Below are 27,442 nucleotides of genomic sequence, written 5' to 3' on the forward strand. Positions count from 1 at the left end.
CATTTTGCAAAACACTAAAGGAGACTGAGGAAACACTTTTTCAGAATTGGCCCATGAAATAAAAAGCTATATATTCATCTCAGAGACTTCCTCAAGCATAATCCCACAACTTCCTGCTTTATTATGAATTTTTTGGCTTTTGAGGTGAAGGCAATGAATCTAGTAGTCTAGTACAGTTTAACAAGTGATACAGTTAAAAAAAATTTTCTCTTGGGAAAAGGTTTGTCTGGTGACATTGGCAGCACTGGTGACTGACCCCAAGGGAAGTGGGACAGTCATACACAGATGGGAAATAGCTGGGAAGGAGTTACATGGAAGCGCTGAAACATTAGACCCTACCTAGTGGCTGAAAACTCAAGTGTGAGGTCCAGATGCTGAAGTCTGAATGTGTTAGCATCATTGTTAGGGAATTGATACTAAGTGACAGATAGATTATATTACATAAAGTTCAATTTCTGGCTGCCCACAATGGCTCCTAATTCAAACAAAGGCCTGACAAGCTACCCACAATAAATAAATCAAAGTAAAAAGCACATTGCTTTGAAACTTTAGCCTTATGGCCAGGAACATTACAGTAAGCTCATTTGTTAAAAGGACTGCTTGATTTTGACCTAATACTACTTTACCAAAGCAACTGAAAATTATTGATTTCCTGTGTTATGAGTTGAGATGAATAAAAAAATAAGAGATTACAAATAAAAAGCCTTCTTTGTTCTGTATATCACTTCCGCTACGCTGGTCAGTCAGATGCCATTGTTTTTCCTCCTGGTCCCATGGCACATGAAAGTTATCTTACTGGGAAATAAAACAAAATTAAAAGAGAGAAACAAAAATCTTTTCCAAGATTTTTACTCTTTGTTTTCAGCCTTACATCCAAGACTAAGAATAAACAAGAAAAACAGTAGCAGTTTTAGAAAATCATAGAATAGTTTGGGTTGGAAGGGACCTTTAAAGGTCATCTAGTCCAATTGCCCTGCCATAAGCAGGGACATCTTCAGCTAGATCAGGTTGCTCAGAGCCCCATCCAACCTGACCTTGAATGTTTCCAGGGGTGGAGCATCTACAGCCTCCCTGGGCAACCTGTTCCAGTGTTTCACCACCCTCACCATAAAACATTTCTTCCTTATATCTAGTGTGAATCTACCCTCTTTCAGTTTAAAACCATTACCCCTTGTCTTGTCTTATCACAACAGAGGGCCAACTGTATCCCACGCTGCATCAAAAGAAGGGTGGCCAGCAGGAGGTGATTCTGCCCCTCTACTCTGCTCTGGTGAGACCCCACCTGGAGTACTGCATCCAGCTCTGGAGCCCTCAGCACAGATAGATATGGACCTGCTGGAGCAGGTCCAGAGGAGGGCCACAGAAATGATCCGAGGGGTGGAACACTTCTATGAGGACAGGCTGAGAGAGTTGGGGTTGTTCAGCCTGAAGAAGAGAAGGCTGCAGGGAGACCTTATTGTCACCTTTCAATACTTAAAGGGGGCTTATAAGAAAGATAGGGACAAACTTTTTTGCAGGGCCTGTTGCAATAGGACAAGGGGTAATGGTTTTAAACAAAAAGAGGGTAGATTTAGACTAGATGTAAGGATGAAATTTTTTATGACCCACACTAGTTCTTTTGCTCCTGAAGCCTCTTGGGATAGAGGCCAGGATTAATATTTATATAAAGTGATTAAAAAACATTTTAATTTAAAACAGCTGACATGCAAGCAAAGTGATACTGTGCATGAAAGCCTAGACGCACACTCAGAAAAGCAACGCAAGTCACTCACAACTCTAAAAGGGCAGAAGCCCCCCCAAGGTTTTAATCGACATTGGTTTCCTGTGTGTTTGAATTCTCCGTGCCTTGTAGACTGCTTCAGTCAGTAACGATTTTTAAGTTCAAGCTAGGGAAGGAATGACAGAAGATACAGTTCCATGATGAGTGACATTGCAATTCACTAAGGAATTATAATACTCAAGAAGTCCCTGTTCAAGAGGTGACAGAAAACCAGAAATGACAAGAAGTATCTGAACACGTGCTTCATCCCTCATCCAAGACACTTAGCATTTCTTCCTCCACCTCTTACACCTTCGCACGAAAGGTTTCATTGACAGTCTCCATCATCTTGCTCCAACTCTCTAAAGCAACTAGCTTTTGTAAGTGAAAAAGCTCTAGTTCAACATCTCCTTTAAATATTAAGAAAAAAGAAATACCTATTCGCAAATTTGTCAATGCCACACCAAATTTAAGGGCAAGGAGAAAGAGACAGCTGTTTCAAGGAAAAGACAACTCTGTGAGGTAACAGTCATCAGAAAGAAGAGATGTTTCTCCTGCTTTTCTCCTTGTTCTTTCCATAACAAACAGTCACCTAACACTAACACTATTCATTGTGCTGTCCTGCATTTTTATGCCATTCTATGCTCAGAGAGGCGTAGCAGCAGAATCTCACATTTCTCATCTGCTGTTTTCCAGATGATCACCCTACCAGATGCAAGTAGCAATAATCTACACATTTGCAGGAAATCTACAGGAACCATAGTGCTGAGGAGTTCTTATATTAAAAAGACATTAAAATCTAGGCCCCTGTTACCTGAATCTACTTAATGGAGATTTAAAGTGCCAGAGGATATTTGTCTGAATTAGCATTGATTCCCTCTCCCTAGCAAAGAGCACAAGCAACACTGCAGTGAGAAAAAGACCAAAAGAAAACACCTCAGCCTATGCATTTACAAACACTAGTCTCTCCTTTCCAAATGAAAGCTAACTGCAGACACAAACGCAGAAGAATTCAGCAATTTAGGTACAGATCACAGAGCTCATTACATATTTACAAAGATATGATTTGGTTTTAAAGACAGAAACATCCCTGCACATAAGCTATGCAACAAATGAAGCTGCCTGGGATGTGCAACCTAACAGTCCCTTGTGTCTGAACGCTTAGAAACCAGAGTTCAGATGCTTTCCAAATGTGGAATCAGCTCCTGAAATAGCTTTCTTTTAATGGCTTCATTAGCATTTCAGAACCACAGTTTGTTGACCTTGAGAAAGTAAAGATTGACAGGCTGCCTGTTTGTTTTGGGATTTGTTGTTTGACAGAATGGCCACAGCGTGCATTTTTGTGTGACTTGACGCATGGCTGAGCTTCTCACCTCTGACTCTCATTGGCCATTAACCTGACATAATCAATTAAGAAAAGAAAATGAAATTTCATGTTATCGCTATACTACTTGAAAGAATTTTCCCAGCTTTTTAACATGGAGTTTCCTAGTTTTGTTACCAAAATATAAAAATAGGTCTTTGTTTACAGTTATTAATTTTAATTACTGCCGCAAACCTTGTTCTGCTTTCAAGCTCTATAAGATCACAGATCTATTCCCTCCACCTTCCCCACTGTATCACAAATACATTTGTAAGTGCATACCAGTGGAAAGTTTGACTTCAATACAGTCAGTATACTGCCCCTAATTTCCTTGCATTTTTTTCCTTGCGGATGAGATAGCAGCTCACTAAGCTTCCAGTTCAGAATTGGGAGTAAGGGAAGAATTTTTTCTTTACATCCGTTCTAACTTTGTTTGCTTTAAAAAGGCACATGACTCATAGTGGTTAAATATTTAACTGTTTCACTAATGAGCTGGATCCTAACATGCAAGTATGAAAAGGCATGTTATAATATCTGAAAAATCCCACTCATATCCAAGCAGATTTTTTTCGTTTTCATATATATTACATACACACCCACCCACCCTACGAGTCTATATGGTAAGTTGCTATCTTGGGACTTGTCTACACACACATTTAGTACTGGTATTCTGTGTAGAGATATATGTGGTGGTTGGGGCTTGGTTGTGGGTTATTTTTTTTTCTTTTGATCAAAAGTTGCAGTAATTCAAACCCAAATGTGCCTGTTACTGTATTAATCATAATGATGACATAATAGTACAATTATACCCTATGGGACTAGCCTATACTGACGCATGCAACCACGTGCTCATGATTACTTCAATGACAGTAAGAGATTGAAGATATTACCGCACCCAACTCCTTGTTAGTGCACCTCTCATCTTGGAGATTACCACCCACAAAGCTGAACAACAGTAACCCATTGTGGAAGTGCTCTTAGCCCTCTTTGATCTAACCAAATCAGTTTTAACTATCTTTGGTGGTAAACAAAGCTTTCTGGGGCAGCTAGGCACTGCAGCAGACTATGAAAGCAAATGCAGTACAATCCAGTTCTGGGCAGACTAAAATCCATTGAGGGGCAGCAGCAAAGAGCTAGCAGATGACTGCTTCTTAAGCTTTTCCAGAGACACATGCTTCTGCAACCCTACCTACACCCTGTCTGTTCTAGCTGAGTTTGAACAAAACAGCTTTTGTTTGTAGAGACAGCCTAGCTGCCAATTTGAGTTCAATAAGTGGCTCTGGGTTATAGTAGGTATGCCTAGACCTGTAGGATAAAGTTAATTTCAGTCAAGTTGGTCTCAATCAGCTTTCAGGCTGATATTCTGCTGTCCTGCAGCACAACAGATGCAAAGTAAACGTAAAATGCTACTTAATTCATTATTCAGTCAAATCAATACAAGAGAGGCACAGAGATAAGTATGTAAAATAAGGGCCGAAATCTCAGTTTTCATACCAAAAAAGCTTTCAAAGTTCTAAATTAAGAAATGAGACAAGACATTAACAATATTTGTCTTTTCACTGTTACGATTGCTGAGGCCCACCACTGAACCTGAACGCATGGAGCAGGCCAAAGCTGGGACTTCTGTAAGTTATGTTCTTTCTCCAATTCAGTGCGTGGCTGCACAAGAGGCTACTCACACTTCCTTCCACTCACCTTTTCACTGTGTCATCTGTTTAGGCTGCAAGGTCTGTGAGGGCAGGAACTATCTTTTAGAGCCTGGGGGCCCCTGCTATACTAGGTGTTGTACTTGATCTTACAGGCATGGCCCTTTGAATGGGCTGTAATGCAAACATCAATAATGATATCCTTTCTCAGAAGGACAGCACACAAGTCTGCCTGTAAATTGTGTTGCAGATAAAGTTTCCATCACACTTTTAACTATCAAAAGCTAACAAATCTTACTCTACAGTTCCACAAACACTTTAAGCCAGCACTGCTGCCAAAAGAAGCAATCTCATCTGGCCAAAAAAAAAAGATTAGTTTGAACCCATCTGGGTTCTCCAAGGCAGTTTACAACATAGCTGCACAAATGCTTGTGTTGGCACAAGGAATGGAGCAGCAGGACCATTTCTTCAGGTGCCAGTGCCAGTTCATGCAGGCTGAAACCCATTCTTGAAAGTGTAGCCTGGGTTCTCTGGAGGATTTATCCCACAAAGCCAAGTTAGGGTGGAAAAGCTATGGGTCACCCAATTTTACTCATAAAACTGCTAATATTCACCTCCCAAGAACGCTGCAAGGTTAAGTACATTCGTGTTTGTAAGGCATTACAGAAGTAAGATTAGTAAATATTTAATTTTCTCTCCTCCCTATTCCCCTGCCCTGGCCACTAAGTATAACTCATTCCGAGTTTCACAGACTAAATCAATGATCTGGCGCAGCTCCTAGAAGGTAGCTGTCAAGCTCCCTGCCTGTAGGCCAGGTGGAGGTCAGTCATCATACACATGTATACTGATTTAAAACTGTTCCGTAATGTTGCAGCCAAAACACCATCTAAATACATTGTACCCACCCTGCTGCAGGGAACCATGGAATAGTCAGATTACCTCTACAGCAGACCTCCTTTCTCACCTTCATCTGCGGAACAGCTGCAGAGGGATAAAGGACAAGTAAATCAACTCGTTTGCATGCATTCCATGTGTAAATACATCCTGTCAAGCTGACAGAAACAACAACAAAAAGGAGTGTTTCTGAAGGGTACCTTAATAAGGATGTTAACAGCAGGCTGGAGGGGAAAAAAAGGGTCAGCCTCTGTCATTAGCATAAGGGAAACCATCACAGTGAGGCAGTACATAGCTTGCTTTCACAGACTGGGTGTGAAAACAGGCATTTTGGTTATTTTGTTAGTTCTTCAAAGTCCTGCTGTTTCTGAAAGCTAATAACAATTCTTCACTCCCCATCATCTTAAAAATACGCTCATGTTCAATGGGTTAGGTGGAAATACCTGATGTAAACAATGCACTAACATACAGATACAGGTCCCTGAAATCAATGAACAATTGGGATAGCTGAGCAGTGCAGAAGTTTTAGGACATCTGTCCCAGTGTTTGGTCCCTAGAGGCAACTCAGAGAAACCTACAGAACTTACTCCGTTGCACAGCCTCTGACACTGTTGCTACCAGGGCACATGGGCACCCATCCTTGCTTGCAGCCAAGGCACAGGACATGCCAGGAACGTGGAACAGAAAGTGCAGTACGCGGCAGCTCTCTGGGCTATCAAGACTTCTCCAGCAGCTCAAACTGGAGTTCTCAAACACCAAGTTCTAAGCTCTACAACAAAACTGATTTATTTTATAAGCTGAGATAAAGTGTAAATGCCCATGCTATGTATTACTACGCACTGTATCAACAGCTCTAATAAACACTTTCACAGGGCCTTTCTGATTACCAAGATAAAAATAGGACTGGGGCCCATATTACAACAGGAACAATCCTAGAAACTCTTTGTGCAAGACAAGTCTAACAGAACTGATGCTTCAGTCATGCTGACATTTTTCATACTACCAAATTAAAAGTACATTAGATAAAAATAAATTTACAACATTAAATGCGAGATAAATACTGCTTGTAGTTACATAAATCAAACTCTCGTGCTTCCTAGGTTATCCCTAAGGACAAGCAGACACTGTTCAAGAAACCTTTCCTATTACGCCCCGATCCTGTTAATATTTATGCACACAGGAAGCTCCGCTGAAGTCATGATGACTACTCATATGCACAAAGTTAAACATACTGCACAACTAAGTCTCATGCCATAAAAACTTCACTTACAAATGTAGAACCTAATTTGGGCACCTATACCATATACATAAAAACCCAGTATACAGCGTCTTGATTTCTTTTTTTCTCTCTCCTGAAACCACGGAATAAACTCTCAGTAGGGTGGAGTTGTCAGAGGCTCTAAATACAAATGAAATCCAGCTAGAAGTATTTTTTGTAATCATTCCTAAAAATAGAAATATGTTCTATATATAAATATATATATACCTAAAGAAGCATAGGCACAAATATATATGAAGAAACAACAGGGTGACCTCTATACGTTCTTGTTCCTTCACTGTGCACAAAGTCACTTTTTTTCATGGCATTGCAAGTTTCTAACAGGATGTTCATTTATTTGTTCCCCTTCCAAGAGCAGTTAGTGCCCAATGCTGAGATGCGCTTTCTTACCATCAGAGAAGTCAAGAAATGAAATAATGAAGTTTTTAGAAAATTAACTCATAGAAGCTTAACTTAGAAACTGCCAAGAAAAAGAAAGCCACCAAGAAGTCCAGTTGCTTTTGTTTTTTTAGCCAGTTAATTGAAACCACCTAATCCAACAGCGCAAACCAAAATTCTTAATGCATTCAAATTGTTTAAGTTGTTTTCTCTTTACTAGCTCCTGGAACGTCCTTTCTTCTAAGACATCAGCACTCACTGCTCTTCTGCACTACAATTACACCACACCTGCAGAGTTTATTCCAGTTCTGCCTACCACGGGCCACTTAAAGCCATTCAAGAGCCACCAGCTAGTGACAGCTGGCGAACTTAAACCTGTCTCAGTAGTCTATCATATGTAATCAATTGCAAATAGAACTTCAACAGACTCATCCCATTATTTCCTAGCTAATTCCCCCTGGAAAAACAAGCCAGCAAGCTTCCTCTTTGAATCATGAAGCTAGTTTTGCCCCTGTCCCTCCTCTCAACTTCTCCCTTTCCCCTCTCTTTGCATCAGTTCACTGCACTGTTTCAGTTTTTCAGCTTGATACCCGTTATGTTATGTCAGCTGTTACATTACGCTTAAAACAATAGACTCCAGCTGGCTGAGGTCAGATGTGAAAACAAGGGCCTAACAAAGCCATAGACCCTCCAGTTATACTGAAATTGAGATACACACTGAATGTAGCACTTAATGACAAACTACTTTCCAGACATTTGGGCAAAGCATAAAGGAAACACCTGTCACTGCAAACATTACACACTAATCCAGATAAACCCTAAATTTAAAAATCTTTCTTTTCACTGCTTGGCTCTACTCTGCACCAGTATTTCACAGTTTTATATTTTTTCCCCAAGATGGAATTTGTATTACTCTGCATGTTTCCTAAAATATTAAATAGTGAAAAATGTGTGTAATTTCAAAGAAAATATGTTTACCATGTTTCTTTTAGAGTTTACCAAGCAAATGCTCTGAGTTTGACATGGATTTATACCCCAGAAAAGTTTAGTCAAACTTTAAAGCTTAAGTAGAAAGCTTGGCAAAAGTGAACAATGGATGTAACAGTGAATGAAACATACTTTTTTCAATAGTATTTTCCCTAGATGCATCTTTGAATAGAATTTATTGGAATGCAGCTATACTAAAAAATAAACAAACAAAACACAGGTATACTATGTGACTTTTGAGAGCAAACACAGCTCTTGAGAACAGGTGAACTACTAATAACTCTGGAGCACATAACCCCCTATTTTTCAAAATGCTGCATGCAATATAAAAGCAATGTTTTCTGAAAATTGTCATGCCACTGTCGTTCACATGTGAAAAGCTGGGAAGCTTGCTCAGTGCAAGAGGACAACTTGACACTGTGCTCATTTCAGCCTTTGGCTAACAGCCCCACGCTGCCAGTGAGGGAGATCACCATGTCAGATCATGGAGGCCACCAAGCAGCCAGCAGACGGCACCAATCTATCAGCAGTGGTTCGTGCTGGCCCGCAATCTGTCACCAGCTCCACCGTGAGCTTGAAGGGCACTCTTCCCAGAGCCTGTCTCAGTCTTCAGAGTTTGAGACCCAATAAATGCTTGGTGCTTCATAGCCATCTCACCCCAATGCACTGTGCAGATCAATGCTAAATTCCGATTCCTTTACTCATGGTAATGTAGTTGCAGACTTTATTTTAAATGACAGTGTTCAGGTATGCCACCACAGAACTCCAGGTACAGAAATCCAAGAAGAGGGATTCCGCACCACCCCCCGCCCCCATAGTTCTTAGAAAAGGCAGAAGTGGAAGTAACCAATTTTCTGCATCCAAGCTTATCTTCATCAAATACACACTCCAGCATAGCAGACTAAAATATGAATTCAAACCCAGAACTTTGAACCTGCTAGAAGAAATGTATGCAGTACGTGTAAAATGTTTTCTTTTCTATAAAAAACACTGCTTATTCTTATCGTATACATCTAAAAGTCATTTTTGGTGGTAACTTGAGAGAAGTTTAGCCAAATAAAACTTTTTCATTTTTCCCCGCTGAAAGGAAACACCTAAGACAATAGCAAGAGCATACCTGGAACGATATAACATACTGGAAATCTTTCAGTGTATTAACAAATTTAGTATCTTTTTGTATCTCCTCCATGCAAATATTTGTCCAATTCATTTCACTGAAAGCTTAATTGTTCTCACATTTTTCTAAAAGCCATACACATGATGAGAAATCAGGTAGGCCAAACAGCATGAATTTTGTGGCTACAGCCACAAAGTGGCCAGAGTTGTCTCTGGCAGCAACGTTTACACAGCCCTTTTCTTCCACCCCTCTCTCCCAGAATTATTGTTGTTCATTACTCGTACAAAATTCCCCAAGCCCATGCGAGAAACCATCTCTTTATCGATAGTTCACTTCTTCCAAAAGATATTTTTATCTACTTCAGGACACCATCCAAGGTCTGAATCCAGCCACCCCAGATGGGACACAGCATGGTCCAATGCTGCCCTCTACAGATTTTAAAGGGAAACTATAGCCGCCTTCCAGAAGTGTTTGACTTTCAGCACATGTGAAAACAAAAATGAACTCATCTTTCCCTTAGTGGTCTTAGCACACTTGCCTTCCATATCACCTCTTCATTCCTTCCTGGCATTCCTCTTCAGCTCAGACTTCATCACACCAAACAATAACAACAGGCTTGGTTTTGTTTTTTTTTTTTTAAAAGCCCGTTTCATTAAGTAAGTTTAGCAGTTCCTAACAGAATCTTATTTCCACTTTAGAAGCATCTGATTCAGTTCCCTCAGACCTGTTCAGAACAGACATACAGCAGAATTCAGCTGGACTAAAAGCATGTTCACACAACCTTCTGAACCAAATTACTTAAATCCCTTTAACATCACATTTACATTAAACACATAATTCTCTTATACAGACCACAGGAGTTGACAATGGATTGTTTTGCAGACAACTGGAACAAGTTAAGATGTTACTACCAGCAGCATTGCAAAACAACGCAGATGACTTCGCAATGAAGCAGATTAGAAGCACTCACGTTATCTGCCAGCACAGCTCAGCTACAAGCCTCAGAACCACAGACTGAAGCGCAGTGAGAAACACCTGGGTTCAGATTCAGAGGAAGCTCCTTGCTCCAGCTATTAACTATAGTGTCACCTAATTAAAAGGGTGAGCCTTCAAATCACTCACATTTGGCCTTTTTACTACAAACTAACATGTAGAGAAGCTGTCTTCAAATGAAAGCTGGGATTCTCAACTTCAGCTATCAATGGAGTGACAGAAAGGAAATCCTGCAGTGAGTGATTCCCTGGACAGGTCTATCTGCAGGTCCAGCAGAGGAAAAGGATTAAAGAGCACAAGTCTACGACACACACATCTTCTACACCAGCTGACCTCACTCTGGGTCAGACCAGGGGACATTGCTGGGGCTGCAAAGACAAATTTTTCACTTTCTCAGCTACCAGTTGGTTCTTTAGAGAAAGCCTGTAGACTACATCAGTCTGTAGAACTATCACCAGGCAACCTTTCCAGACATTAAGCCCATTTAATTTTTCAAAAGGATGAAAATGCACCAATGTCCAGATCATAAGTCTCTGTCTTGGCCTTCTTAACCAAGGAAGATAATCAGAAAAAAAATGCTGGAACTACTTCGAATTATTTGAACCCTTTGTTCTCTGTGAAGACCATCTTCAGACAAAAGCTGTAGGTATTTTTCTCTTTCTTTCTCACAAGACCCACAAAACACTCCAGCAAACAAAACCCAAGGCTTATACTCAAAACAAAAGATTACATGAAAAGAAGAAATAAAGTCTAGATTTCTCGTAGGCCTAGACTCTGTGCCATTTTCTCTTAATCATAGGAATAATTCCAATACCAATAACATAAACATTAACCCAAAACTATTACCTTTTATCTTAATTGATAGTCTTATTAATGTTTAAAAATTGTTTAATCTCTTCAGTAAGAAGTATGCTAAAGTAGAAAAGGAACTCAGAAAACAGAAAGCTGGAAAGAGCTTATACTTTCATCATAAAAACATACCCTTCCTTTTTTTTTTTTTTGTTGGAATCAATATTGAAATGAGATTCCTACCAGAAAATAGCTTTTTCAGGCACACTAAATATCCCTTGGTTCAGCAGAATATTTAATCCCCTTGGATCAGGCACTTGGATTTTCTTAGATCATGCTGAGATAACAGCATTCTGCTGTGTTCTGGCACCATAAAATCCTTGCTTATGAAAATAAAAGAAAAATATGGCCTCTCTGGGAACATACATCTCTGAATTACTTTTTTCCATAGTTTAAATATTGTAGTCTCAAAATCAATTTTTACACAGATATACCACATGCTCTTTATGAGTCATGGCAAAAGCTCTCCCGCACCACTATTTTAAATGGGCCAAGTGTACATATACCCTTCAAAATGATGATCCTTTCACAGTCTTGGCTCAGACTCCAGCTCATGCTGGGCAAGTGCCAACAAGTAACTGGAGTCAAACTCCTCCAACAGCACCATCTAGTGAAAAAAGATAAAATAAACACATGCAAATTTAAACAGTTTTCACTGCATTCTGGAAACTAACAAAAGGCCAATTCTCTCCTAATCTCCCATTACAACTGCATTTAGGTATAGCTTTCATCAAGGCTCTTTGCCTTGTGAAGTGTGGTGACAAGTAGAGAAAGATTCAACAGCTAATTGTAAGCTTTTTGTCTAAAACTGGAACACCACTTGGAACACATATAAACTTTCCCTTGTTTATTTTGCCAACGTTAAGCTTGTGTTTTTCTTATTGTTATGAAAAATAGAAGCATTTTAAAATGCTTTAAAATTGTTAATAACACCTTCTATTTCCTCCTCTGGTAGTAGGAGGTGATATTATAAGACAAACAGCTCCAGAATAAAAAGGAAATAATACATAATGTCAAACTTTTTAGCTCTATTTTCGTGTAATTGTAATATCTTGTATGACTATATTATTGAAGCATGAAATTCTTGTTCATGAAAAAGGGCACACTCGGCTTCCATCTGTAACTTTAATGTGACCAGTCTCCCTGGTTTCAAAAAGACTATCTGCTGAAGTTCTGCTTAGATCTTTCACAGGGTGAGAGAAAAGTCCTTCGGCTACGTAGAGGAAATAAAGCAGTATAGGTCTTAATTGCGTTTTCAAGGGTCTTGTCTGAATAGTTTTTCAGTGAGGAGGAACAAATTTTGTACTTTTCCCAACGTGCATCTTCAACACCATGCAACTCACAAGCGAGCTGCAGAAAGGATTCTGTAACAACAGTAGTTTCCAGAAAACACACATGTGCTTTTACAGTTATTCCATCTCATTTTCAAGATGAGTCAGATTTACAGTGCCCATGCAGTAAGCTTATCTAATCAGACTTACTCCATGGGGCTGTTCAGCTCAGCATATCCACATGCTAACTCTGAGCACTCATTTCCAGACATTCAGCAGGATACAGTAATTTTTTGCATTTCCAGACCTACGGCTGTCTGCCTCCCCCCCCCAAAATACAAGAAGTCCACATATCTCAAGTAGGCAAAATTTCAAAGCATGACACTACACATCTGGTACCACTGTCTCAGACTTATATTCGATGCACTACAAAGTATAATTAATTTTGAGAGAATTCTACCCTACATAGGAAATTATGTCTAAATAAAAGGGAAACTGCTCTTGACAAAGCTTCAGTAATTTTCCCTTTAGAATGCAGATAGGGAAAGGTGGACTCAATTTTATAATCTTCAAAAGAAAAAGTTAAGGGGCTCTAAGTGTTACTTTAATTATTTTAATCTCACAGAGCACACACTTGGGCAGTTTAAGTCAAGTTTCATGGATTGACGTGAGGTCTCAAACCTCAAATTCCATATGCCCAAAGATTCCCTCCTTCTCACTGTCCTGGTTAAGCCCAAGCAGAAACCCTTCTTCAAGATTCCCATACTCCTCCTGGTAGGTTGTTGCTACACTGCTGCTCCTTTGAGGTCTCTCACTCAGTATCAGTTTGTAAATCAACTTGTTTGCCCTCCTCTGCTCACCTACAACAATGTCACCTACTTCCATTGTCTGGCTCCAAATTAAAACTATTATTGTGGTATAATTGAAACCCTCTACAAACACAAAACAGAAATTCATTCCTACTACAAAGCAGTAGAAAGAGCGATCTCCTAAGCTTTTATAAGTCTCCTTGCATCACCATTTGGGTTGGAGGCTTGCACTGCATTTTTTTAATCTCTGTATGCTGTTATGGTTTCTTTTATTTCTTTCTTTGCATTTTACACTTTCTCTTGAACCAGTCATCTGTGATTATCTCCCCTCTTAAGAATTCAGTTACATCTAATTTTGACAGCTTGTAATGATATATTAGAGTGAAAGTAAAATCTTAAAGTAAAAATAAGAAGAGAATAGGAAATTTTACTCGGTAGACACTAACAGGAACCAGATTCTGCCATTTATGTTTGTGTTGCAAAGTACACAACTCCTTTGAAAGTTCCACCAAAACTGGATAGAACAGAGAGCACATTGGCCCATCTAATGCTTTGGACCAATGGATCACCGTAATCTCCTTAAGTTTCTTGAAAATTACCACAGTTACTCCTTTAAGAAAACAATATCAGAATACACCAATACTGAACAAACAAACAACTGCTGAATTCACAAGGAATCATGATAGTAGGATTTCAATGTTAAAAATTAACCATAGTTTTTCTCATGATATAGAACAGGAACACTGATTCACACTACTTAGAAAGCAAGATAAACACAGAATAGTATGAAAACAAATACATACTGGATATTACATACATTGTATGTAATTCTGAATGCATTGCATACATATTACATTGCATGTATTACACACATACAGACAATACATACTACATACAGTATGAACAGGCAAAATGAGTTCCATGATTTCACAGGGGGGAAAAAAATGAGACACCACTGGTTATGTCATCACTAGAAGTTATTTCACTGAAACAACACACATGTAAAATATTATGATACACTGCAAAGATGAATGAGATATTATCACAAGTGAAATTCATCACAGAAATTGGCAGTAGTTATGGATAAAAAAAAATTAAATGTGTACAAAAAGAAAACCCCAAACCACAAAACAGAAAAGGTACTAGATGCAGAAATACATGTATAGACCCTTTTAGCTGACAACTAATTATAATGTTACACCTAGGAGTTCAAACATTTTACAAGTTAGTTAAAAATAATATACCAGGCATGAAGCATGAAGATACCTTAAACAGAAATAGTGTGATTGACACTATATTTAATATACTATACTGTTATTCTTACAGTATTCATATTAGGTATGAGACCTTAGCATTTTGAATAGATAAACTGACAAAATTTATTGTAATTGATGGGGTTAAGTGAACTTTTTCATGTTAATAATGATATCATACATAACAATGATATTACTGGTGCACTGCTACAAGAGCTATTTTGAACGAACATTTAAATTGCTAGTTAGCATTTTCTCAATCCAGTGACAGTGTTTTCACAAGTAAAATAATGGCCAGTTATTTACAAGTACAGAGGAACCAATGATTTAGCAGGAGGTTATATTTTTTTCTATGTTTAATAGTGTACTATAAACAAAAGGTAACTATGTTTTCTCTACTGAAGGGAAAATGCGTAAGACAGGTAGAGCAAGTTGTCTTAACTCTAAACTCAATGAATACACAAGAGTCTTCCACTTGCGAAAGAAAGCTGGATCTGACATCAACTAAAAGAAAGGACTTCCACTCACTCTTCCTCCCCCCTACAGTCAGGTGTCTGGTCTTCAGTATGGCTGAAAAATGGATTAACCTGAACAATATGAGGGATTCAAGCTTAATTAGAACAGCCACATGTGTTGGACATAACATAGATGCCCTCAGTATAGGCCATATAGGGTAAGACTTGGGTTTTGTGCTATCACGACTTTTGGTGTTTCTGTGGCTTTACAGACTCATTAGGGAAAAGCAGAAAAGCCCCTCGTCAGTTAAATCATAAGGAACATTCTGCTTGATACAGTATTAGCTCAGGATATCAGAATTTGCACTTTAAGAACAAACATGCATCAATCACATTAACATCCACATACATACCATCCAAAATAACGTCCCTGTAGCAAGAGCTGCATACTGTTCAATTGTAGAAAGCACGCTGAAGATAAGGCATATCAGCACAATGAGGAAGCTGTAAATAAAAAAAAAAAAAAATTAAAAATGTAATGCAGTCTGCAAGAACCTAGAGGGAGGAGAAATAATTATGTCATTACAAGTTATCTGTACACACAGAAATGTCATTGGTATTGGATTATCTTAAAACACAGCTGGTAACTTTTGAGTGATCCTGCTTCATGTTGGATAGTTTAATTCTCTTCAGACACTGAGGTTTTCTGTTGAACATTATCAAATGAAACTATGCAATAACATTAGCTTCAGCCTACCTCTAAGACTTGCCGTTTCCTAGCCCCTCAGGAAAACAACATTCCTTGTTCTTTCCCATTGTAAGGACTACTATGGCTGAGTCACCACCACACAACCCCTCCAACATGTTTCAAATGTTTGCCTTTTTGCTGTTCCAAATTCTAATAAACTGCAAAGAGAAATCCCAACCAAGACAGAGCTTAACAGACTCTGCTCACACTGTCTTTTATAACCAATTCCCAAAAGGCTCCAGATAAATAAAATCTGACTTTTGGCATCTGAAACATCAGCAACTATCAGAGAGAGAGTGGGAATACAAGTTATTTGTTCCCCGGTCCCCTGTGCCCGAATGAGTCCTTAGGGAGAGGGTCCTGGTTCCCAAGGTAACATTTGGGACAGCCAGGGAGTTACAGCAAACTCAGCCCAACTGCCTGTAGCCCCCAGAAAGCCTCTTCCCCCAGCTGGGGAGCAAGGCTGCCCAGCTGTTGTGGTTTAACCCAGCAGGCAGCTAAACACCACACAGCAGTTCACTTGCTCTCCCCCAGTGGGATGGGGGAGAGAATCGGGGAAAAAAAAAAGGTAAAATTCATGGGTTGAGATAAAGACAATTTAGTAGGATATAAAAGGAAAGGAAATAATAATAATGATAAAAGAATATACAAAACAAGTGATGCACAATGCAGTTGCTCACCACCTGCTGACCTATGCCCAGCCAGTTCCCAAGCAGCAGCCATGGCCTTCCTCCCCACCAACTCCCCCCAGTTTTTTCATTCAGTGTGATATCATATGGCATGGAATATCCTAATAACTAATAATAATAAGAACTAATAAGAACTAATATATATTAGTTAGCGATAGGACGAGAGGAAATAGGCTTAAGCTGCGCCAGGGGAGGTTTAGGTTGGAAATTAGGAAAAATTTCTTTACAGAAAGGGTGGTCAAGAATTGGAACAGGCTGCCCAGAGAGGTGGTGGAGTCACCATCCCTGGAAGTGTTCAAAAAACGGGTAGATGTGGCACTTGGGGACATGGTTTAGTCTAGTCTACCCTTGATTGGCTTAGAGTAGACCTGGTAGTGTAGGTTAATGGTTGGACTGGATGACCTTAAAGGTCTTTTCCAACCTAAACGATTCTATGATCCCTTTGGCCAGTTTGGGTCAGCTGTCCTGGCTGTGTCCCCTCCCAGCTTCTTGTGCACCTTCAGCCTCTGCACTGACAGGGCAATATGAGAAGCCTTGACTTAGTTTAAGCACTGCTCAGGAACAACTGAAACTTCAGTGTGTTATCAATGTTATTCTCATCCTAAATCCAAAGCACAGTACTATACCAGCTACTAGGAAGAAAAGTATCCCAGCCGAGACCAGGACACCAGCCCTGCAGCCTCCGCCTTCAAACCCCTTCCCTGAGCAGCTTCAGTTGTGCCCGCCACCCCGCAGGACTGCTGCTTGCCTTAGAGGAACAAATGTTTTACTTCCCAAATGCATTATAAAACCCAAACTGAATGCTATCCACTACACACTAGGCATAGGCAGCTTCCAGTTCCCAAACAACTGCATGTTTCTTTTTAAAACATGACATGAACAATGACGAAGACTTAAGCGTCACTTATTAAATACAGAGCTAGTTGTTAGGGATATTTTTTCACTGTTCTGTTGAGACAAGGAACACCCATCTTTTGCACTTGATAGAAGCTTGCTGCAAAATCCAGTAACTAAATCATCCCCCCTATTACAGATCTCTAAAATGGTTAATCAGGTTTTTTTCCTCAGAAAAACAACAACAAAAAAGAATTGACATAATGAGTAAAACTAAACTCAAGAGGAGAAATATTAAAGCAGGACATCAGTGGCTGCAAATTGGCATGGCTCAGCTGAAGTCACCCAGAGCCTTTATCTTCCTTCACATAAGTGAGAGCTTCATTGGGTGAATCTTTTGAAAGGCCAAGCACTCAAGAAAGCAAAAATGTGTCAAAGTTGACATTGTAATCTAGACTGCCCAATGATCGCTCCAAAACACAGCACATGCAGGTCCAATGCACACATAGACAAATGATACTGTAAACACATCACAAAATTGTGGAGAGGAAGTTTGTCGGTAATTAGGTACAAAAATCAAATTAATAAGTGATAATGAATGGAAGTTAATAGGACAGAGATTATCAGATATCAACACAAACACACATATGAGAATATACTTTTACCTAAGCAAAGTAAAAATATGCGGGTGCTTCTGATTTATCTCTAAAATCTTCTCATTTTACCTTGTATCTCTAACTTTGGCCATTCTCAAATAGAAGGTGTGCAGAGAAGGCAGGGGAACACAAAGATGAGCCAGTCATTTGAAACATAACATAAATGTTCCCCGAATGTCCAGCCCTTCTATCTGCAATATTCCCACAATTGCTTAAGACCGATACACATGACAACATGAACATAAATGGGTTCAGTTACACAGAGGTAGCTAAGGGTCTCTGGAGAAAAAGTCCAACATACATAGAAGTACCAGTTCAAAGCAAACAATGAGTTGCATGGGATGGTGTAAGCTGTCTGAATACACCTTGAGCAGTAACAATTAATACTTACTATATCCCTTAATAGTAGTGGACTTCTTAAAAGTGTAACTCAGCCAGCACATGAAACCGCAAGAGGGCACCAAAGCAAAGACTATCCCATTTCTGTACTTTTCCTAAACACACACAACTAAAGAGAACCTAATAAGGATTAAAGGTGAAAGTTTGTGTGCCTAAGTGACAGGATGATAAACTTAGGGTAAATCGTTTGCCAAATCTCTTTGCTTGTTACTATTCGAGAAATTGAAGGCTGACATAAGAACTGCATCAAGTGCCAGTCACTGCACTATCTACTTTTATGGGTTTTCACACACATGGATCCATTGCAGCCTTACTAATTTTCTTTTTTTTCACCCCCAGAAAAACTCTTGAAATTTATTGTTGTGCTATTTCCAGGCTGAAGCATGAGACATCTTCATACCCACAAATACACATTATCCCAAGCTAAAGAAAGATGTTCTGTCAGATATTGCTGCTTCTCATCTGTTTCTTTGGCATTACAGAGAAGATGCCCACAAGCCCCACTAGTACAGCCGTGGCAGTGTAGCACCACAGCTAAGCTACTAACCCTGTCATGCTGGCACCACTATTTTGCTTCTGAGACTAGATGAATTGCACATAAGGAACAGAGGATGCAAAATTAAGAGATAAAAAAAATACATGGTCCTCCTCTGACATGAGCCTGCTGTTCGTTTCCTTCCAACACAGCTTTTACCCTGTTTTTGTTTCAGTATTAGTGGCTTCCTCCTCCACTTCTGAAGCATAAGAAGTGAGTGAGGCACCAGGAAAAATGAAAACAGGAAAAGTTTGTCACTTTTTTTTCTTTTTTTTTTTGACAGTTACCTCCCCTCTCTTCAGCCAGAAGTGGAGCACAGATTCTGTTACTGCCTGCTTTCACTTGTCAACAGGAGGCAAGTCCTTAGTAGTTAAACAAATAGTTACGAACAACAGTTGCAAGGACAGACTCTGCCTCAAACTTGAATTTGCTCTGTATGAAAATCATCCTGGGGAAATTTAACTATCAAGCCTCAGAAAGCTTCCGCTACTCATGTGAGAGTTGTGATTTTTTTTCCCCCAGGTATTTAGAATATAACTGAACTTATGTGAATTTTCGCAGGGAAAAACCAAAGGTACAACCCTGAAAACAGAAGATAAAATTTCAAACCCCCAAACTGGTGTATTTTTTCAAAACAAAAATTGCAATTGCCACATGCCCAAAGTAACCTTATCACTCTTAATATCACTTTACTGTGATCACTATTACTACATCTTCCCAAAAACGTACTCACCTTGATACAGAAGCTAAACACATAAACTGTGCATTCAACCAGTTAATATCAGACAAACTAATGTGCAACTGAAGCCAACCTTACAATAAGAAGCATTAGACAAATTACTAGTAGACAGATGTATCAGCCCTACCCTGATCAACCACATAATTCCAGATACCTAAGTTAAGAGAGCTTTGTTTCAGACAAACTAAGCATCACCTGCATGTCAAAGCTCTGCTATCAGTGGAAAGACACTGGACACCTTCAGGGAGCAATTTATATCCCCTATGAAACAAGTCACTGTGCGAAACATTTAGTTATTTCAACCTTTGAGTGGGTAAAGTCTCTAAACATGGACTTTTAAATTAGGCAAACTGAATGTGGGCTATCCAGTGTACATGCTAATCCCAAAACATTTATAAGACTTCAGTCATTTACTCTTCACTAGGTTGTAGCCAAGCTGCTTTACTTTAACATAACAAGTGGAAAAGCATGTGACTTACCCAGCCTTGCTTCTCTGTCTCACAGTAAAAAATTAAAAATACCTTAGCTACCATATAATATCACTCAGGGACTTAAAGATCTGAGACAGATGAATGGTTTAACCAGTAGCATCAGCCACTCTGGAACACTTTGCCAAGCATACTGTCCTGTGCCGATTTCACCAGTTGTATATCAGGTAGGCCCTATGGACTCCATTATAATACCTTTTTCCTCTAAAGGAGAGACAGACAGAACACCGGAATTTCTTTAACTCTAGCAGTCAGAAAAGGCTCAGTCTCTTGGAAACCACCAATCTTTTATCTCCTGAAACCCATTGCTTGTTTAACCTCTATGCACAAACATGACCATCTTCAAGAAAGGAAGCAGAGCGATGAGGAGTTCAGGCTTTCATAAGCTCTGATCTAACTCTTAGATTGTGGGGCCAAGCAAGCATTAGAGATGATGTGATAGTGTGTGAAGTCTTTGACATTGCCTGTCCCAGGTTACAAAGTAGCATCTGCTTGCATGTAGATAAATCACAGATAATGCACTCAAAAATACTTAGCTTTGTGGTTAACTCTTATCTAACAGTGCCACGTTTCTTTTAACACCAAGAATTTTGCCAGTGTCTGATCATCTCCGTGCTTCTGGGTGTGAAACAATGAAACCACTATTAAAGCAGCATGGACACTAACACTTAGAAAGCAGCAAGTGTTTTCTTCCATGGACTCCGTTTTCAGTAGACTATTACAAGGCGACCTGTTTCCTCCCAGACAGCCAGCACTGTTTTACTAGAAGCCAGTTTCTGTGGTTGTCTTTTCAACTCAGTTTTACAGGCACCACATACCCGGTGGAGTCATACCCAGAACTGGAGCTATCTCAGCATGCATGAAACAACATCAGTGTGCAGTCCTCCAGTAACACTTCGAGCTCACATACATCCAAGCCAGTTTATAGACTTGGAATGTGTCTATGCTATACTACCCACTAAAAACAAAAGCACAAACATAGACACAGGTGTATAGAGTTACATGAGACAATATGTGCACACATGTGTAGATGTGGGAAGCATAATAAATAATAAAATCTGGCTTACTCCATGAAGTCAGCCACATGATTGAGATACTTTTTTTGTTTCAAACAGGTTTGAGAAGTCAGAGCATTTCCAAGAAAGAATCATACAGCTGACAGGTAAACATGACCAGCTAGTATATACACTGTATTTAGCAATATGTAGGAAATATATAGGGAATATATTAAGAGCTAAAGATGGATTTAATGGTTTCTGACAATTCTAGAATATATTTTGACTTTCAGAACAGATCCAGACTTAGGGTTTTTTCACTGACCTCAGTGCCAGCTGCAGAAACTTGACACATTACCGGTAGCTATCAGTACTTTGCAGCCTCCAGCCCTGAGCTGCTGCTTTTTATCCTGTATTTAACTATGGTTTTAGAACATTAGCATACCCTTTTGAGGCTTGAAACAATGTGTGGAATGATCAACAGAACATTTAACCACTTACTGAGAGATAACAATGCTCATTTAGTAAATGTCACAGGTAGGAGAACCGATAAAGGTTTATAAAATATGTCTAGTAATATGACCAGGAACATTTAAAAAAAAGGTGCATGAGACAAGCTGGAGGTACTTACTCACCAGATTAATATAGCCTCATACACATGCAACCATCATCATCAAAACCAGTATTAAGATGTGGGTAGATTTTATTCCCTCTTGCAGTGTTTCTTATATACTCTCAGTGGGAGTCTTTCCATGAACCTGGAAAAGGTTGGCATTAGGCCCTAAATTAAGCTGAAACCTCAAAAACATTTAATAGATGAGAAGGGAGATGCAAAGTTCAGCTCAATTTATATAAACCCAACTTGAGTTCTAACCCTCCAGGAAGACAGCCAGTTTTTCCTTGTTGAATTTCACATAAGAGCTGGCTTAAGTCTGCTCTTTACTTTCGAACAACTTTTATTCATTACAGCTATCAGTCTTGAAGGTATCCAACTATCAGTGCCCTTGCATGCAGGGAACACTGTTTTAGCTTACAACTGCTGGATCTGTGTGGGTTTTTTGGCATGAGGTCAATGGCTAATTGTAGTTCATCCTCTCCATCTACTGGAGAAAATTACTGAAAAAGAAATATTCTGTAAATAAATACATAAATAAATATCTTTTGGGTCCTTCTGTGTCTTTGGTAACATTCTCCTAAGCCTCCCTCTTGAAACTCTGTCTGCACCTTACTTTCGGGCAACTGGATTGTCTGTCTTTGAGTGTATAGCTTTGTTCAGTCACACGCATGATCAGTCACCAACCATGCAACTTCCTCAGCGACCCTGTATCTTGGGGGGATGCGTTTGGGTTTTTTTATTTGTGGGGTTCTGTTTGTTTGTTTTTTACAGAATAAATAACTTTTTTGCCATTTAGCTTTTAACTGTGATAGGTTTCATAGGTAAACAAAGTAATAGAAACAAAGTTTAAACTCCTCTAGGCATACAGCTTTAGAAGAACTGGAAGGATGACATTGAGAATGTGTGCAGATTAAATATGGGCAGATTCTTATCTTGATCATAATTTGCAAGTTATAATACTGCTGCATATCTAGTTCATGTTTCTTCATTAAAACATATGACAGCATCATTATTTCATCTTTCATCTCTATGGCTTACATATATTGACACTTTTCAGGCTGTGAACACAAAAGGTCAATGGTATCATAAACAGGCATTTTCACACAGCCTTCCAGACAACAAAAAGAGTTATTGCAATGAGGATTTAGACAGACAACTTCAGGTAAGACACAAACTGAAGACAGGGGATCACTCTTTCACTTTGTCATATATTCTGTCCCATTCCAGGCCAGAAAAGTTATTCCTTACTTAATTTTCATCAGGAAAATCCTGATGAAAAACCTGAACAGGTTTATATTACTACAAGTCAACATAAATCCCTAACCACTTCACACAGTACTGCACAGTTATTTCCATGGTGCAGCTAGGTAAACATTCATACTATTCCATATCAAGTAATTTCTTACTGCAGCTAGACACCAGGTCTTTCTTGTTCTTTCATTCAAGGCATTTTGGGATTGCTTGAGGACAAAAATTCTAATAAAAGGTAGACGTTAGAAGGGGAATAGGTAGAACTTGTCAAATGGAGGACAGCTGACAATAGGAGAGAGGAAAGGACTCTAGATTATAAACAGCATCACCAGGAAGCTAATACAGGATGGCAATTTATTTTATGGAATCATCATCAAGTTATAGTGTCAAGTACAAATACCAACTGGTGCTTTTAAAAGTGAGAAACTCAGATAGGGATGTTTTTTAAAAAAGAAACAGGATTTCACCACGCAGAGAAAACTTCCATTCTTAATGAAATTCACACACATAAATATCCTGTATACATAGGTCTTATGCTGAATTCTTTAGCAAGTCTGAACTGAACACTGGAAAGACACTAATTCTGTCATGACTATAAACTACCGGAGCACAGTGCCAGTCTACTAATAGAAGACTAAATAAATATTCAATTGTGCAACTGGTGGACATCAGAGGTCCTCCATCACTTCCTCTGTTAAAAAAAAGTGTTTGTTTTTAAGAGAATGGTCTGGTGAAGGTACATGATTAGAATGAAGGAGCCCTGTACTTCAATTCAGCTTTGCCCATACCTTTGGCCAACTTTGAAATTTTTATTAACACTCTATTTTTCTTCCAGAGTATGGCTGTGAACTCTCTAATCCTTGAATGAAAATTACATAATAACTGCATTAGCTGTGCTGTGCAACCAGTTCAGCTAACTTGCTTAAGAGAGAATAGTCTAACTTCTGAAAATATATACAAGAGTATATATGTCCTATATAAATAGGACAAAGTATGGAGGAGGGAAAAAAAAAAAAAAAGAAAAAAAATCACTGTAGCAAGGAGTTAGAAGAGACCCGCAACCTACACAAGCCATAGCTGAAGATGAAAAAAGGAAAAAACAGAGTACCTTATTCCTGATAACAAAAAAAAGAAAGGTGGGGGTTTAAATCTCTGGCCATGCAGGTTCTTTGCATGATTTTCCTCTAAGGACTTGTCTTATCTTTTTCTGTTTTGTTTTTGAGGCAGGGGAAGGAAGGAGGGGTACAGCCCCTTCCCATCTTCCAGCCTCTCTGCAGCATGAGGATGCCCAGCAGAAGGGGAAGTATACTTGCAATCATGCAGAGAAGCATGATTCCCTCCAGGAACGGGCTACAACAGTTTCCTGTACAATGCACGCTTCCTCTCTGTTATGTCCTACACAGGTCAAGCTAGTAGACAGATCACTATTCTCAGTTGTCACTTGCCACCAAAAAAACCTTCAAAGTGCAAATGCTCTGTTTGTGTTAGTGTAGGTCTATCAGATGGAGCTTCCTGTTAATATGTATTTGTTCCAACTGTAAGGCAAAGTACAGTTGGTGCTTCCTGAAGGAAACAATGGCATATTTTTTAACCAGCTTCTTGAGTTCTTGTCAAAGAAATACCGTCTTCTAGCTCCCGTGTGAGAAAGCAGTTTTATTGTACAAGAAAGATCATGTACAATACAGGGTAGTCTGATACTACGAAAAACAGGTCAGCTATACAGCTAAATAAGCAAGGCTTCTATCACACTTACGTGGCTCTTCTGGGAGATTAGTCTGTAAAAATAATTTAAATTACGGGCAGTGTACCAAAGCACAAAGCACACAATTAATCAAAAGTCATTTAGGATACAGCACCAGAATTATTGCAGGAAAAGCCTTTAAGGTCTTGGCAAACGGTATGATTGCAGTAGAAATGCAAACCAGACGTCAAGATGCTTCAAGAGGAAAGGTTAACTGCTCACAAAAAGCAATGTTATTGCATCCTGCAACGAGGTATTGGTTCCTTTGAGAATAGGCATTGTTGAACAGGAAAAAGATGATAGGGACTGCGTAAGAAACTAGAAAAAGTATATGCTACATTTAAAACAAGTGCATGACCCAGGAGATGTGAACCACTGGACTACAGAAGATTCATCAGGACTCCTCAGATGGTTCATAATGAGCTTCCAATGTGCCTGATCATGAACATGAAACCCCAACGTAGCAACATGACAGCCATGGAAAGAGTAAGCGCACACATGCAATGGGGAAAGGATGTCACCCAATACTACAAATCAAAAGAATTTTTGCAGTTCTTTTCACATGCACCTCAGGCTTAGCAAGAGAAAAATATGTCATTAGTGCTCTTACTTGAAGACTAGAAAAGTAGAGTGAATACAATGTAAAACAATGAAAGATTTTCTCTTATTCTTGTGGTTTGATGAAACACTACAAAGCAGGAGAGAAAATGTAATTTTCACAGCTTATTTTGCTTGGAATACCTCATCCTCACTTTTTGTCATTCTAAAATACCATTAGGAAAACAGTATAGTCCTGTGTGCTGTCCTCATCCTCTCAATTACACATTCAGGTTCACCCAAGTCCTGTAGCAGCCCCCATCATTCAAAGCAAAACCCATCATCCAGCAGCACGTTCCAAAAGACATCCACCGCTGTGCACTCATTGCCTGCAGCTCTAACACACTGCCCATCTCAACGTGAGCATCGATGCCAAATTCAGCCTATAGTTGGTTTAAGCATACATGCGAGCATAAGCAGAGCTGAACCACAGCTTTTCAGCTACCCAGGCCAAGTCACTAAGTGGTGGCAGCACCAGCAAGGGAACAGGTAGCATCCCTCAAAGAGCCCTCAAATCCTTTGAGGGCTAAATCATCTTTACACTGTGCTGCAGTTGGGGTGGGGTGGACATCTGCCTTATTTTACATAATAGGCAGATTTAGGCAAAAACAAACATGAGTTGCAAACAGGGGGTTAGGACAATACATCAGTTGCACACCACCACTGAAAGCAATGGTTTGCTTTTATTGCAATAGAGGACTTTCCTTTTTATCCACCAATTCTGGATAAGATCTCATTTTAATGAGAGGGGGAAAAAAGATAGGAGAGGTATGTTCTAGAAACTGAATGCCACAATGCCAGTAAAACTTGCTTTCTAGGTGGAGTTTTATACAGTCAATCTGAGGGCTCACTACATCACTATTTCACTTTTCTTGTAACAGCAGATTCAAGGCTGCAGAGTTTAGAATAATTTAGTATCCAAATATTAAAACAAAAATACTAAAAGCTCTCTGAGACTTTGTAAAACCTAGCTTCTGAAAAATTGCCAAGCCTAGACTATTGCTCTGCTTGCTGTTATCAAACCTAAATTAAAGAAATATTTCTAAATAAATTACTGCACTTTTTTTTTTTTAAATACACTTGAAATTACTTTCCCTAAACACATAATATTTCTTTAAACAAGCAACAATATTTACTCCTAATGGCTTCACTTGTTTGGGCTGGCCAGACATTATTTTGATAGCTTCATCTGACAGCATTTTCAAGAGCTGTATGTATTACCCCTCTTTCCCCACCCCTCACCCCCATTTACTTTCATCACAGCAGTACTGCTATAAATCACTTTTCCTCCCCAATTAAAGATCAAAGGACATTGTATTATGCCTCCTAAAACATATGCATCTTATAGTGCTGCAGAAAAACTTGGCCAGCTTCTCAGCTCGCAGAATTGCTTGCTTAGTAACCAGCTTCTGGATATTGCACATAGCCAACTAAGAATGCTATCCCACCCCGAAGAAGTAGAACAAGGCAGAAGAAATGAAACATTGCCTCCACACCTAAGGAGAGAGGCACTAGCCCACAGCGTTGTACAACTGATTCACTAGTGCAAGTGCACATAGATTTGTATACTAATTTTATTGCAGTACAAATCAGGACTTATGCTTCTATAGGTTCTATAAAGAAACACCCACATTGCTATCTCACTAAAAACCCTCCACAACAGGAAAACAATATCAACATTTTTGACAGCATCTTTTATCTTTAGTTGTGAATAGACTGAAACAGTGAGAGGGACTAAAAAGCCAAGAGATAGCTAAATATACAAATGGGGAAGAAGTAATCATGCCTTGAGCTCCTGATCTGGATAGATGCCTAATTTGATTTATCCCAGCTGTCACAAAAGTGATACCAGACCTGAGCAACTCTGGCCTACCCCATCACCTGATCCCCCAAATGCCTTTTCATGCTCCCTTCTCCCGAAACAACTGTGTCTGAAATGCACTTTCATCAGTGCTGGCAAGTAAGATGAAGACTGTGAGAAAGATCTGAAGCTGGGATAAGTAGTCTCACCACCGTTTCCATTATGATCCTCTGCTTTAATTATCTAAAGGTACAATTGACAGATGCTTTCACAGAAATCAGTATTGCTGCCTTCTTTTGA

General features: G+C 39.3%; 1 protein-coding gene across 1 annotated transcript in view; it reads right to left on the reverse strand.

Annotated features, from left to right (window-relative positions):
- Positions 1-27,442, reverse strand: part of KCNQ1 (potassium voltage-gated channel subfamily Q member 1) — a 368,559-nt gene that overhangs the window by 302,009 nt on the left and 39,108 nt on the right. Inside the window, exon 2 of the mRNA XM_075712468.1 lies at positions 15,467-15,557. Within this exon, the coding sequence (XP_075568583.1) occupies positions 15,467-15,557 (91 nt within the window). The remainder of the gene's footprint in view (positions 1-15,466; positions 15,558-27,442) is intronic.

Source organism: Pelecanus crispus, chromosome 6 (assembly GCF_030463565.1).
Source record: "Pelecanus crispus isolate bPelCri1 chromosome 6, bPelCri1.pri, whole genome shotgun sequence".
In the NCBI taxonomy this organism is placed as follows: Eukaryota; Metazoa; Chordata; class Aves; order Pelecaniformes; family Pelecanidae; genus Pelecanus; species Pelecanus crispus.